At 50.8% G+C, this 15,664-nt stretch overlaps 1 protein-coding gene across 1 annotated transcript in view; it reads left to right on the top strand.

Moving 5' to 3' along the window:
- The first annotated feature begins 203 nt into the window (after nt 1-203).
- Nucleotides 204-15,664, top strand: part of LOC138304357 (cytochrome c oxidase subunit 6A, mitochondrial-like) — a 70,400-nt gene continuing 54,939 nt past the window's right edge. Inside the window, exon 1 of the mRNA XM_069244339.1 lies at nt 204-528. Coding sequence (XP_069100440.1) covers nt 435-528 — 94 coding nt within the window. The 5' untranslated portion in view covers nt 204-434. The remainder of the gene's footprint in view (nt 529-15,664) is intronic.

Raw genomic sequence — 15,664 nt, 5'->3', positions numbered from 1 at the left:
ATGGAGACAAAGTGAGATAGATAGGTAGGTAGACAGACAGACAGACAGACAGACAGATAGATTCATCCCCACTTGCTCGCACTACAGATCGCTCTGTCATTGGTCCTCCCGCCGCTGTTATGTGAGGAGACACATGGACACCGGCCAGGTCTATAATAGCAGAGCACGAGGGGCACATCAGGACAGCAGGTGTCCAGTGCTGGGGAAGTATCTGAAATGTCACATCCAGCGGGAGGGGAAAGATCAGCTTTCAGAATGGCTCCTTTCCCCAGTTAGGGGAAGATTTCGGACGACGGTTCTGGAAGATTTCGTGCAACCTTCAGAGTGAAAAGTGCTGAAGGTGACCAGAGGGGCGATCAGTCTCCGGACTGCACCTCTTCTTCACGGTTGCATCTCTCGGTCTCCCTGCACCACTTTCACCTTGGAACACCGGGATGGCTCAGTTGGCAAAGATGGGATGGCTGATTCCCATGCGGAATATGGCAACAGGGTCTGCTGTTAAACAGCACGGAGGGGGACCCGGCGCAGGTGAGGGGGGTATCGAGGGGAGTGGGCCGTGGGAATTAAATCTTCCACAGACTAACAACACATGCGCTCGCAGTGAAAGATTACATCACACACAGAACAGGCCCAACACAGGCAGCAGCAGTGCAAGCTTTACTCACAACACCACTGCTGTCAGGGCCGGACAGGGTAACCAAAGCGCCCCTGGCAAAAATGCTCAAACCCACTCACTCCAGCCCACCGGGAAAATGTCAATGGATTAAAAGGCCCTTCTGGCCCTGCATTATATGTAATAGCAAGGTTAGCTTTACCTTTACAGGGGCATAGGAGCCATCGGTGGGTAACACATACAGATGGCCCCCCTTGAAGAATGTGACGAGGGGTCCGAGTCTCCCATATTTCACAGATATTCATGAGCCTTGCGCTGAAAGAGAGCCCTTGAAGCATCGGGCTTACCCGTGAAGGGATTGGGGCAGTACTGGCCGCACCCACTAGAGGGTTAGGGTCCCTGCAATGCAATGACCGCGGGAGCCTGTGTTACACCCCTGGGAGCTGTATAAACTTCCCTCACCCACAGAACAGCTAATGCGTGAGAAGCAGCAGATAATGGCTTCCCAACATAACAACAGGCGCAGCACAGCATGAGTAAACCCTACCCTCTTACAGACACGTAAAGCATGAGCAGCAGCGATGCAACCTTGCTTGACAGTCTCAACAAGCACAGCATTGGCAGCTCCAGTGGAAGCGTAGGCAGCAATCCAAGCTTAATTTCTCTCTCTCACACATATAAACAGATTGGGTACAGTATCCATTTCAGCAATACAAGCTCAGCTGCTCACACAAAACAGATATACAGAGAAGTGCAAGCTTTCCTGACCGATGGGATATGGGCGAAAAAAATGTGTAGACCAACTTTTTCTATATTCGAGAGAAGCTTGGTTACTCATTTAGGACTAGATTAGAAACATCTTTTAGCTGCCTCTTGTTGAAGACTTCTTGTGGACAATATCAACACTTACAGTGGAATTTGGGTGAAATTCTAGCATTCCATTGGTTGACTTATTTGTGTGCTTCTTATTCAGAGGCTTTCCTTCCCCTTCTTTTATTTGTCATTATGTGAGGCATGGCTCTTTACCATCCTCATTATTGGATGACTTGTATCCCTCCACTCCTTGCATTCAGGGAACTACCTTTTTAGGTCTTGCCTGGGAGATCACATGCGCTGTAATTTGTGAGATGCTTTATTATCTTATAGGGAGCTTAGGACCGCCCATTGCCTGTCACTGTTTGGCTTCATCGTCACTCTCACTTCCATGCTTTTCTTTGGTCAATACATGCTTGCTTCACTTCCTCTTTGAGTGTTTGTCTCTTTCATGGAGCATAGCCCAAGTACTGCTTTCTTTCCAAGTAATTGTCCATCCACTGATTCGCACTTTCATGGCAGGCTACCTTTGTATTTTTGTGCACGGACTCAATAAGAGTTATGGGTTTGCATGCCATCTCTTCACATCTCACTCCCTCTCCCGCTGCCACCCTTCCACTCCGCATTTTATTTTACATAGTGTAGAATCCATCGAAGGGCATTAGAGTGCCATATGTGAGCACATATAAGAGGTAAGATTCATTTTTTTGCTGTTTTTTGTCCCCTCCTCCCCACTCCCATGTTATTGCTTCTCCTTTCCCATCCTATATTGTTGCTTGCTCTCCTTGTGTTGCTTCCCCCTCCCACCCTCCATTTCTGCGCTGTGTTGCTTTCAGCCCTCCCACTGTTGCTTTCAATCCTCCCACTGTTGCTTTCAATCCTCCCACCCTCCCTTTGTTGCTTCCAGCCGTCCCTCCCAACCCATCAGAATAAAAAGCGGTTACAGAGCTAGTGGATCTCGCCTACACTGGATTTATTGTGTGTTTTTAGTTATGTTGCACAGCAGTGCATCTGCTATGCAACGTGGCTGAAAGTTTTTTTTTTTTAAATAAGCACTATGACTCATCAGGCACTGGACCCATCTAGAACTTTTTTTATTGCTTGTGAGAGCTCAGGGCATCCCCGCCCTCCATGTTGTGCACCGTCCCTCTGCATCATAGCACTTTTTTATGGGAAAACTTTCAACGATGCTGCACAGCTTTACAAACATGACTAAAATATTGACAACGTTGTCTTTTCTGCAGATACTTCAGAGCATCCCCAATAACTCTTTTTTTGTTTTTTGTTAATCCTGAGCATCATCAGCAAAAAACATTAGCAAAGCCAATAGGTACGCATTGGCAAAGACAAAAGATGAGATCTGTTCTTTTTGCCAATGCTTGTTTTGTTTGGGAACGTAAATCTTCAAGTACCTTGGTGACTATAAGGCCAATCCCTTTCATAATTCACGTATGTTGATCCAGGAGCTCTTTGAGTCGCAGTTCAAGCTTTAACAAATATCCTGCTTTGAATTGTAGATATGACGTGAGACGCAACATTATTTACACGCAAGGCTGTTCCTATATTTGCAGAATGGTCACTAATAAAATAGTGAATCACCTTAGTATTTATTGTGTAAATAAACATATTCATAACGATTTTGCTATAGCTTACTCCTGAGTAGGCCAACAGATAGTCCAAAGTAAGTCACAATTATTCACAGTAAACTCTTTGTGACTGGATCAGAAGGCTGAAGTGAAAGAAAGTAGGGAACACACTGAATCTCTCGATGTTCATGTTATGTTGTTTATTTAGTCATCGGTGATGTGCGCAGCTGCGACCCATGGCGACCCCTAAGTGACGTCCATGCTAGGAACCAAAGAACATTAAAATGACAGAGACAGCTAGCTGAAAATGTCTGTTTAAGATCACATCCGGTTTTCTAACTTCATTACCGCACCTGCACGGTGGATCTGCGAAACCATTTCTAAAGAGGAGTCCTGGTCGCCTTAGCAATCAATCAATCAATCAATCATAGTATTTATAAAGCGCGCTATGTACCCGTCAGGGTTTCGAGGCGCTGAGGGGGGGGGGGGAAAGGGGAGCGCTGCTGGTTTATCGGTCGAAGAGCCAGGTCTTGAGGAGCCTTCTGAATGCGAGGAGGTCCTGGGTCTGGCGAAGGGATGTGGGGAGAGAGTTCCAGGTCTTGGCGGCGAGGAAGGAGAAGGATCTGCCGCCGGATGTCTTGCGCTGGATTCGGGGTACGATGGCGAGGGCGAGGTTGGCGGATCGGAGTTGACGTGTTGGGGTGTAGAAGTGAAGTCTGGTGTTGAGGTAGGAGGGTCCGGTGTTGTGAAGTGCCTTGTGAGCGTGGGTCAGGAGTTTGAAGGTGATCCTCTTGTCTACCGGGAGCCAGTGGAGTTCCTTTAGGTGAGGGGAGATGTGACTTCGGCGGGGTATGTTGAGGATCAGTCGGGCGGAGGCATTTTGGATACGTTGGAGGCGTTTGATGTCTTTGGTTGGGATGCCTGTGTAGAGTGCGTTGCCGTAGTCAAGTCTGCTGCTGACGAGGGCCTGGGTCACCGTCTTTCTGGTTTCTGTTGGAATCCACTTGAAAATTCTGCGGAGCATTCGGAGGGTGTTGAAACAGGAGGAGGAGACGGCGCTGACCTGTTTGGACATGGTGAGGGCGGAGTCCAGGATGAAGCCGAGGTTTCTTGCGTGGCTGGCAGGGGTGGGTGGGGGTCCGAGGACGGAGGGCCACCATGAGTCGTTCCAGGCCGAGGGAGTGCGTCCGAGGATGAGGACTTCCGTCTTGTCGGAGTTGAGTTTCAGGCGACTGTTGTTCATCCAATCAGCGATAGATTTTAGTCCCTCGTGGAGGTTTGTTTTGGCGGTGAGCGGGTCTTTGGTCAGGGAGAGGACGAGCTGGGTATCGTCGGCGTAGGAGATGATGCTGAGATGATGTTGGCGGGCCAGTTGAGCGAGGGGGGCCATGTAGACGTTGAACAACGTGGGGCTGAGGGAGGATCCTTGGGGGACGCCGCAGATGAGGTTGGTGGCTTTGGAGCGGAAAGGGGAGAGACGGACTCTCTGCGTTCTGTCGGAGAGGAAGGATGAGATCCAGTGGAGGGCTTTATCTTGGATGCCGGCTTCCTGGAGGCGGGTCAGTAGGGTGCGGTGGCAGACGGTGTCAAAAGCGGCTGATAGGTCGAGGAGGATGAGGGCTGAGGTTTCGCCGTTGTCCATTTGATGTCTGATGTCATCTGTGGCGGCGAGGAGGGCGGTCTCAGTGCTGTGGTTTCGTCTGAATCCGGATTGTGAGGGGTCCAGGATGGAATTGTCTTCGAGGAAGTGGGTGAGCTGAGTGTTGACGATCTTCTCGATGACTTTCGCTGGAAAAGGGAGGAGAGAGATCGGACGGAAGTTTTTGAGGTCGTTGGGGTCAGCCTTGGGTTTTTTGAGGAGGGGTTGGATTTCTGCGTGTTTCCAGCTGTCCGGGAAGGTGGCAGAAGTGAAGGAGAGGTTGATGATCTTGCGGAGTTCGGGGGCGATGGTGGCGTTTGCTGAGTTGAAAACATGGTGGGGGCAGGGGTCCGTGGGGGAGCCTGAGTGGATGGTGTTCATGGTTGCTATGGTTACTGCCTCGTCCACGTGGGTCCAGGCGGTGAGGCGGCAGTCGCGGGAGGAGACGTCGGGGGTGGGGTCTGGCGGTGGACCGGTGATGAAGCTGTCGTGGATGGTGGTGATTTTCTGGTGGAAGAAGGTGGAGAGGTCGTCGCAGAGTTTCTGGGAGGGCGGGATGTCGTTGGAGTTGGCTTTCGGATTGGAGAGTTCCTTCACGATGCCGAATAGTTCTTTGCAGTCGTGGGCGTTGTTGTTGATGCGTTCGGTGAAGTGGGCGCGCTTGGCGGTGCGGATCCGTTGGTGGTGTTCGCGGTTGGCGTTTTTGAGGGCGGCGAGGTTGTCGGGTGTGCGTTCTTGGATCCATTTCTTTTTGAGTTTCTGGCAGTTGCTTTTGGAGGTGGTGAGATCGTCTGTGAACCAGGCTGGTTTTCTCTTTCCTTGGGTGGTGGTGGGTTTCTTGAGAGGGGCAAGGGTGTTGGCGCAGTCGAGGATCCATTGATGGAGGTTGATGGCGGCTGTGCTCGGGTCGATTGCGTCGGGTGGAAGGTTGTTGACGAGGGTGTTGGTCAGTTGTTCTTGGGTGATTTTGCCCCAGCGGCGGTGGGGAGGTAGCTGGATGCGGTGTTGCTCTGTGGTTTTCTTATAGGTGAAATGGACACAGTGATGGTCAGTCCAGTGGAGTTCGGAGGTGTGGCTGAAGGAAATGTGGTTGCTAGAGGTGAAGAGGGGGTCAAGGGTGTGTCCGGCGATGTGGGTAGGTGTGTTGACTAGCTGGCGGAGACCGAGGTTGAGGAGGTTGGAGGTCAGTGACGCGGTGTTGACGTCGTTGGCATTTTCCAGATGGTAGTTCAGATCTCCCAGGAGGATGTAATCCGGGGAAGCGAGGGCGTGGGTGCTTGCAAGGTCGGCGATGGTGTCGTTGAAGGGGGGTCTTGGTCCTGGAGGGCGGTAAATGAGGGTTCCTCTGAGGGTCGTGTTGGGGTCCGTGTGGATCTGGAAGTGGAGGTGTTCGGCTGTCCTGAGGGTGTCGTCCGAGTGGGTGTGGATTTTGAGGGTAGCTTTGTGAGCGATGGCTATTCCGCCGCCGATTTCGTTGGTTCGATCTCGTCTGGTGATTTTGTATCCGTCCGGTATGGCGATGGCGATGTCCGGAGACGAGGAGTCGTTCCACCAGGTTTCGGTCAGGAAAGCCACGTCAGGAGCAGTGGTGTCGAGCAAATCCCAGAGCTCGATGGCGTGTTTCCGTGCGGAGCGGGTGTTGATGAGGATGCAGTTCAGGTGGTTGGGGTTGGATGTTTTCGTAGTTGGATTGGTCGTTCTGATGCAGGAGAAGTTGCAGGTACGGCAGGAAAAAGGTCCTTTAGTGTGCTTCGGGGATGCCCGGTAGCATTCAGTGGAGGGGCCGGGGTTGAAGGCGCGGAGTTCGTTGATCGAGTAGCGGATGCGGGGGGCGCAAGGGCCAGGGGGTGTGGCGCTGGGCGCGGTCCAGGCGCGGACGGGCGCAGACGGGCTTGCCTCTGGCGCGCCTCCGGCGCGCCAGCGGCGCGTCCGCTGCGCGGACGCGCAGCGCCAGCCATTAAGAAGGGAGGGGGGAGGGAGGAGCAGCTGGGAGGCGGGAGGCGGGAGGGAGCGGCAAATGGGGGCGCGAGGGGGGCAGGGCCGCAGGGAGGCAGCGGCAGGGAACGGGGAGCGCACAAGGGGCAAAAACACTGAAAACGAGCAAAAAACAGCAGTTACAATAAGAAAAGCACACAATCAGAAAAAACAAAATGGCACAATATACGATTGGGGAGACAGCAATCAGGGGGGCACAAAGGGGGCAGAAGCGCCGGCGGCGAGGCGCTGAAAAAAGCGAAAAAAACGAAAAACACTTACGGGACGGCGGAAAGCGGCACACGGGTCAAGTGAAGCTAGTCAGAGCCCACTAGACCCCAGGGATGAGGCGCAGGAGGATGCCTGCGGGTGGAGGAGGGCCTCGAACACGCAAACAGCAGCGTGGTCAGGGGACAGAGGCAGGAGGCAGCAGGTTGGTGCTGCGGTCGTGGGGGGCGAGCTCAGGACCTGAAACAGGTCAGAGGTCGCTCACTCGCGACGCGCAGCGCCAGCCATTAAGAAGGGAGGGGGGAGGGAGGAGCAGCTGGGAGGCGGGAGGCGGGAGGGAGCGGCAAATGGGGGCGCGAGGGGGGCGGGGCCGCAGGGAGGCAGCGGCAGGGAACGGGGAGCGCACAAGGGGCAAAAACACTGAAAACGAGCAAAAAACAGCAGTTACAATAAGAAAAGCACACAATCAGAAAAAACAAAATGGCACAATATACGATCGGGGAGACAGCAATCAGGGGGGCACAAAGGGGGCAGAAGCGCCGGCGGCGAGGCGCTGAAAAAAGCGAAAAAAACGAAAAACACTTACGGGACGGCGGAAAGCGGCACACGGGTCAAGTGAAGCTAGTCAGAGCCCACTAGACCCCAGGGATGAGGCGCAGGAGGATGCCTGCGGGTGGAGGAGGGCCTCGAACACGCAAACAGCAGCGTGGTCAGGGGACAGAGGCAGGAGGCAGCAGGTTGGTGCTGCGGTCGTGGGGGGCGAGCTCAGGACCTGAAACAGGTCAGAGGTCGCTCACTCGCGACGCGCAGCGTCAGCCATTAAGAAGGGAGGGGGGAGGGAGGAGCAGCTGGGAGGCGGGAGGGAGCGGCAAATGGGGGCGCGAGGGGGGCGGGGCCGCAGGGAGGCAGCGGCAGGGAACGGGGAGCGCACAAGGGGCAAAAACACTGAAAACGAGCAAAAAACAGCAGTTACAATAAGAAAAGCACACAATCAGAAAAAACAAAATGGCACAATATACGATCGGGGAGACAGCAATCAGGGGGGCACAAAGGGGGCAGAAGCGCCGGCGGCGAGGCGCTGAAAAAAGCAAAAAAAACGAAAAACACTTACGGGACGGCGGAAAGCGGCACACGGGTCAAGTGAAGCTAGTCAGAGCCCACTAGACCCCAGGGATGAGGCGCAGGAGGATGCCTGCGGGTGGAGGAGGGCCTCGAACACGCAAACAGCAGCGTGGTCAGGGGACAGAGGCAGGAGGCAGCAGGTTGGTGCTGCGGTCGTGGGGGGCGAGCTCAGGACCTGAACATTATGCATGTGCGCGTGCGTGAACATGCAGGACATGGTGAGCATCATACCACGCGCAGTAGTGCAGGAAGTTGTGTAGACTGCGCCATGGTAGATTTGAAATGGGCAGACTGACTCATAGATCGTTGCCCACTAATTAAACCTTTTATTTTCTCATTTGTGCAGTCTTGATTTACGTGCATTTTTCTTCGTATTAGCATCCTCCCGAAGGTTATTTGTTAGAAATATAGACACATGTAAGTGCACGCTTTCAGTATTACTTGTACATTTATGCGCATACATAGTCATGTTATTAGTATTTTTCTATTCACGTGTGGTCATATTATTGGTATTTTTCTATTTGTTTTCTCTTCTTAGTTTTATACAGTCATTATATTAATATGCTTTTTCAAGGCTACTGTAAATAAGGAGTAGCACATGGCTTACAACTGCGCTACAGAAACAGATGATGACGGGGAGCATATTTACTGACACACTGTGGCAGATTATTATCCTAGAAGCCTGGTTCTAACGTGTTTAAATGATAGAACAAGTGCCGGTGTCCAGATTTCTTCACAGAAGCCCACGTAGTCAGCGGGCAGAATACCAAGGCTGCCTAGTGTTGATTCCACTTTGTACCTCTTTCATCCACCACCACACACCCACTACCCCTTCTTCTCACTTTTGAAGGTTCCTTTCATTCCTGCTGCCTCATTGCTGCTTTTCCACGATTTTCTTCCGCTTTCTTTTCTCCTTTTCTGTTTTTCTCTTTCCTTGTTCTGGGACAAATTCTTATAATGAAAAAATATGCTCCGGTCCCCAAAGGAGAGTGCAGGTAGGCCCCACCTGCAACCGCCGGCACAAATTAAGCACTGTTAACGAGCATATTGGCAATGTGCATTATTTCACATGTCCCGGAGAAAGTGCGTGCTGTGGTTCGTCTCCATGCTCTCATAGCAGTGGACGAGTTAAAGGAATTGCACACAGAAGCCAGGTGTCTAGAATGTGTTGAGAGAGTCACTGCTCCAGTCCGTTGCTATGGTGCTTTTGTGGTGGTAAACATGCAAAGTTGTTGTACGCCATTCGCATTGAGATCTCCAGGAGCTACTGCAGCTAATGGATACACTTTTTGTTGGCAATCACCATCCATACTGCTGTGAAACTAGACAACACGCAGTACAAACACTGCAACACATTCGTGAGCAAAAGTGTCATCTCCCACACTGAAAATAACTCATGGCACCTCCCTTCTGACATCCATCCCATGGCACCTTGTGACATTACCACATTCAAGACCACTAGCATTCCTAGCAAACCATTCAACACAATAAATCATTACCTCAATACTAATAATCTATAATGTCACTTACCTATGGATTTAGGGACATACATGAATGTGCTGTGTGTACTGCAGTGGGAATGGCTGTGTTCATGTGAGTTTAGGAGGGGTAGCATGTAGGAAAGTACCATCTTGCCTGGCATGTTACCCCCATATTTCACTGTATATATGTTGTTTTAGTTGTATGTGTCACTGGGACCCTGCCAGCCAGGGCCCCAGTGCTCATAAGTGTGCCCTGTATGTGTTACCTGTGTTATGACTAACTGTCTCACTGAGGCTCTGCTATCCAGAACCTCAGTGGTTATGCTCTCTCATTTTCTTTCCAAATTGTCACTAACAGGCTAGTGACCAATTTCACCAATTTACATCGGCATACTGGAACACCCTTATAAGTCCCTAGTATATGGTACTGAGGTACCCAGGGTATTGGGGTTCCAGGAGATCCCTATGGGCTGCAGCATTTCTTTTGCCACCCATAGGGACCTCTGACAATTCTTACACAGGCCTGCCCTTGCAGCCTGAGTGAAATAACGTCCACGTTATTTCACAGCCATTTACCACTGCACTTAAGTAACTTATAAGTCACCTATATGTCTAACCTTTACCTGGTAAAGGTTGGGTGCTAAGTTACTTAGTGTGTGGGCACCCTGGCACTAGCCAAGGTGCTCCCACATTGTTCAGGGCAAATTCCCCGGACTTTGTGAGTGCGGGGACACCATTACACGCGTGCACTACACATATGTCACGACATATGTATAGCGTCACAATGGTAACTCCGAACATGGCCTTGTAACATGTCTAAGATCATGGAATTGTCACCCCAATGCCATTCTGGCATTAGGGAGACAATTCCATGATCCCCTGAGTCTCTAGCTCAGACCCCGGTACTGCCAAACGACCTTTCCCGGGGTTTCACTGCAGCTGCTGCTGCTGCCAACCCCTCAGACAGGTTTCTGCCCTCCTGGGGTCCAGCCAGGCTTGGCCCAGGAAGGCAGAACAAAGGACTTCCTCAGAGAGAGGGTGTTACACCCTCTCCCTTTGGAAAAAGGTGTTAGGGCTGGGGAGGAGTAGCCTCCCCCAGCCTCTGGAAATGCTTTCATGGGCACAGATGGTGCCCATTTCTGCATAAGCCAGTCTACACCGGTTCAGGGATCCCCCAGCCCTGCTCTGGCACGGAACTGGACAAAGGAAAGGGGAGTGACTACTCCCCTGACCTGCACCTCCTCTGGGAGGTGCCCAGAGCTCCTCCAGTGTGCTCCAGACCTCTGCCATCTTGGAAACAGAGGTGCTGCTGGCACACTGGACTGCTCTGAGTGGCCAGTGCCAGCAGGTGACGTCAGAGACTCCTTCTAATAGGCTCCTCTAGGTGTTGCTAGCCTATCCTCTCTCCTAAGTAGCCAAACCTCCTTTTCTGGCTATTTAGGGTCTCTGCTTTGGGGAATTCTTTAGATAACGAATGCAAGAGCTCATCAGAGTTCCTCTGCATCTCTCTCTGCCAAGGAATCGACCGCTGACTGCTCTGGAAGCCTGCAAAACTGCAACAAAGTAGCAAAGACGACTACTGCGACCTTGTAACGCTGATCCGGCCGCTTTCTCGACTGTTTTCCTGGTGGTGCATGCTGTGGGGGTAGTCTGCCTCCTCTCTGCACTAGAAGCTCCGAAGAAATCTCCTGTGTGTCGACGGAATCTTCCCCCTGCAACCGCAGGCACCAAAGAACTGAATCACCGGTCCTCTGGGTCTCCTCTCAGCACGACGACCGAGGTCCCTTGAACTCAGCAACTCTGTCCAAGTGACTCCCACAGTCCAGTGACTCTTCAGTCCAAGTTTGGTGGAGGTAAGTTCTTGCCTCCCCACGCTAGACTGCATTGCTGGGAACCGCGTGTTTTGCAGCTACTCCGGCTCCTGTGCACTCTTCCAGGATTTCCTTTGTGCACAGCCAAGCCTGGGTCCCCGGCACTCTAGCCTGCAGTGCACGACCTCCTGAGTTGTCCTCCGGCATCTTGGGACCCTCCTTTGTGACTTCGGGTGAGCTCCGGTTCACTCCACTTTGTAGTGCCTGTTCCGGCACTTCTGCGGGTGCTGCTTGCTTCTGAGTGGGCTCTTTGTCTTGCTGGACGCCCCCTCTGTCTCCTCACGCAATCGGCGACATCCTGGTCCCTCCTGGCCCACAGCAGCATCCAAAAACCCTAACCGCGACCTTTGCAGCTAGCAAGGCTTGTTGGCGGTCTTTCTGCACGGAAACACCTCTGCAAGACTCTTCACGATGTGGAACATCCATCCTCCTAAGGGAAAGTTTCTAGCCCTTGTCGTTCTTGCAGAATCCACAGCTTCTACCATCCGGTGGCAGCTTCTTTGCACCCACAGCTGGCATTTCCTGGGCATCTGCCCACTCCCGACTTGATCGTGACTCTTGGACTTGGTCCCCTTGTTCCACAGGTACCCTCGTCTGGAAATCCATCGTTGTTGCATTGCTGGTTTTGGTCTTTCCTGCAGAATTTCCCTATCACGACTTCTGTGCTCTTTGGGGAACTTTAGTGCACTTTGCACTCACTTTTCAGGGTCTTGAGGTGGGCTATTTTTCTAACCCTCACTGTTTTCTTACAGTCCCAGCGACCCTCTACAAGGTCACATAGGTTTGGGGTTCATTCGTGGTTCGCATTCCACTTCTAGAGTATATGGTTTGTGTTGCCCCTATCCCTATGTGCCCCCATTGCATTCTAGTGTGACTATACATTGTTTGCACTGTTTTCTATTGCTATTACTGCATATTTTGGTATTGTGTACATATATCTTGTGTATATTTGCTATCCTCATACTGAGGGTACTCACTGAGATACTTTGGCATATTGTCATAAAAATAAAGTACCTTTATTTTTAGTATATCTGTGTATTGTGCTTTCTTATGATATTGTGCATATGACACTAGTGGTACTGTAGGAGCTTCACTCGTCTCTTAGTTCAGCCTAAGCTGCTCTGCTAAGCTACCTTTTCTATCAGCCTAAGCTGCTAGACACCCCTCTACACTAATAAGGGATACCTGGACCTGGTGCAAGGTGTAAGTATCCCTTGGTACCCACTACAAGCCAGGCCAGCCTCCTACAGAGCACACATAGTTTGGGAAGCTATGCTTGCCCCTTTGTGCTTACTGCACCACATCCTGTCAACATCCCTTGGTATGAGGACCTAGCCTGGTCATAGGGAGAATAGAAAGCTCTGATTTGACTGGGTGCACTCTACTGCCTTTGAGAGCGTGCAGGGAAGTGCATCACAATCTCTTAATAAAGGTTTCAAAGAATTTTGTCCATTGGTCTTATGGACCTTTGTTAGTTGATATAAAGCATTGAAATGGAGCAAACATCAAGGTAGATTTTCTATCTTGTGAAGCCAATGTGACTCCATAATAAGGGCCATCAATCAATGATTATAGATAAAAGGGATTTATTTCAGGTTTATAGTCAGTCCAGGATATAAACATGCCATGAACAAGTTCAAAAGATACAGAAATACAGCTGACAAGCTGAAATATCGCAGTAGGTTCAGCTGCAATGACATAAGATATAGTATAGTAACAGTTGCAACAATATGAAAGCTGAGTATAAGGAAGAGGTCTTCCTATGTGGCTAGTGTTGCTGTTGGAAGCACAAGGTGGCCCCAGACACATCCATTCTGTTGAACCTGGTGTCTGTTCTGTGGGGGTGCTCATGGGACAGATGAAGGGGACAGCACCTTCCAAACCAGACATTGCATGGCACTTAATATGCTAACGGTTACTGCAATGTGCCTATATTAATTGTCTTGTTATATTTTTAGGTTGGTGGGTATATATTGTTTACGGTGCATATTTCTTTTCCAGGGGATCCTCATCAAAGTCATAAACATTGAATATTCCCGCCCTTGTGCGGGGACCCCGGAGCATATATAAAATACACATATATAAAGTATGAAATATGTACGAAAAATATATATAGCATTTTTAATAGAGAAAATTTTCATACTAAACTCATATATACAAGTGTAAAACAGCAATGCAGACTATAACCATAAACAGGCTAAAATGCTTTATTTCTATGGAGTTTTTTTTTTTTTTTTTAATTGTTCTCAAAATTACAATAAGAGAAAAATATCTACCAAAACCACACCACTGAGCCTAGGGAAATCAGCAATAGTAATCATCCGAGAAAAAAGATAAAAAACTACATTGAAAAACACTAGAGCATTCTTAGCCAATAGGCTGCATGCAGGTTAACACAGGAGAACCATAAAAACTTTGGCACCGTGCCTTTAAGACCCTGAGCACCTCCAGTATCCCACCATGCCTCAGGGGTGAAGGAGAGGTGACAGTTGGTTCACAGTTAGGTCAGTTCTTTTTTCCGGCTTCTTCTGAGAGGATCCTGGAGCATTGAGCTCTCAGTTTTTCTGAGTTTTTCTTAGAAAAATACTTTAAAAAAGAAGCGTTTTTTCCTACTTTACTCGACATCTAACATCATTGTCTGAGTCTGGAAGTTTTTTCCTGACTGAAAAATGCCTTCACTTTTTGTGAAATGCCCTTCCTGTGGGAAGAAGAAGGCCCAGTCAGATCCACACACTCTCTGCATTGTGTGCTTGCCTCAGAGTCACTGCCCTGACACTTGCAAACACTGCAAGAATATGTCAAAGAGGACTCTGAAGGACAGGGAAAAGATCAGGCTTCATGGTCTTCACGAGAGGCAGAAAACATCATCCTCTTCGCTTCCCAGGCAGCCAACAAGCCACTCTCAGGAGAGACAGACTAGATCGACGTCAGCAGGTAGAAAGATACCTGTTTGTTCCCCGTCGACATCGTCGCTGCCACCATTTCACCGTCATAGATCGCCGTCGACGGCGACCCGACCGACGTCGAAGGATGCGGCGCCGAGAGAACATGGCCACCGCAGGGGCATATCTCTGTCGACGGCAACCCACCGATCGACGTCGAGCCATCACCGGCGTGCGCTTTCGCCGCCGAAGGCCTCGCGCCCCTCGACATCAAGAAAGGCGGCATCGAAATCACCCCAACGGCGAGAGCGAGGACATCCGCCGCCGACTGCTCACCGCTCGACGTCGAGGCACACGACGGTGAGCAGGTCGCGGTCCAGAGATCGCCGTTCGACATCAAGACACTCAACGTCGCTGCACTCAACGTCGAGGCAGGAACAACCAGCGGCGATCACTTCGACCTCATTACGGCTGTCGACGTCGACGCAGGTTTTACCTGTCTTGCAGGGAGCAGAGCATCGGCTTCCACCAGCAGAAAAGACCACTCCATCTCCAGTTGTTTCCATAAGAAGTGGTTCATCTCGGTCGAGAGCGGCATCGTCGGGCATGTCTCACCCATCAATTTGTCACCAAGATGGTTGGAGAGCCTTAATAGACCAACACCCTCCCAGGACTCGCAGTATTCAAGGATGTACTCTCCTACTGCCTCTCTCCCGAGAACACCATCACCGACAATGCGAGCAGGACGGGCTCGTTCTGCTTCTCGCCAGCCGACCACGAGGCCTGGACGCTCTGCTACAGCATCTCGCAGCAGGTCACGTTCCCAGCGATGATCTAGGTCACGATCAAGACACAGAAGGTCGCCTTCTTGGTCATCGTCAGGGTCATCTGTCAGACGTTACTCCCCCACCTTAACAGATTCTCCACCAGCTAGGGTTTCACCGGTGGACGACATCACTACTTTTAATGAGGTGCCTGTCAGGGGAGCACAGAAGCTAAATATAGAGGTTCCAGAACCATCAACCTCCTCATCTGTCATTTTTGAGACTCTACAGCATAGAGCGGTTTCGAAAAAGCTACTGCAGCTAGTGCCTGGTCTGTTGCAACCGACCATGGACACCTTTTTAGCGCCAGCCACCCTCAAATCGGCTCCTGCTAGGATTTTGAAAAAATATAAAGCGCCTGAACAAGACCCTTTATTTCTCAGAACGGATCCGCTGCTGGACTCAGTCATATTGGCCGCAGCCCGAAAGACTCACTCAGTAGCATCATCCTCTACGCTCCCACCGGACAAGGAGAGCAGACATCTAGACTCTCTGGGGAGAAAAATGTGCGGCACGGCGGCATCTATGATGAAGGTCTCCAACGCGTCTGCACTCCTAGGCAGATATGACCGTTCACTGTGGGACTCGCTGAACAGGTTCACAGAAAAGTTACCTAGAGAGGACAGGCAGG

The sequence above is a fragment of the Pleurodeles waltl genome, chromosome 7 (genome assembly GCF_031143425.1).
Source record: "Pleurodeles waltl isolate 20211129_DDA chromosome 7, aPleWal1.hap1.20221129, whole genome shotgun sequence".
Classification (NCBI taxonomy): domain Eukaryota; kingdom Metazoa; phylum Chordata; class Amphibia; order Caudata; family Salamandridae; genus Pleurodeles; species Pleurodeles waltl.
This window is presented reverse-complemented; position numbering and strand designations above follow the sequence as displayed.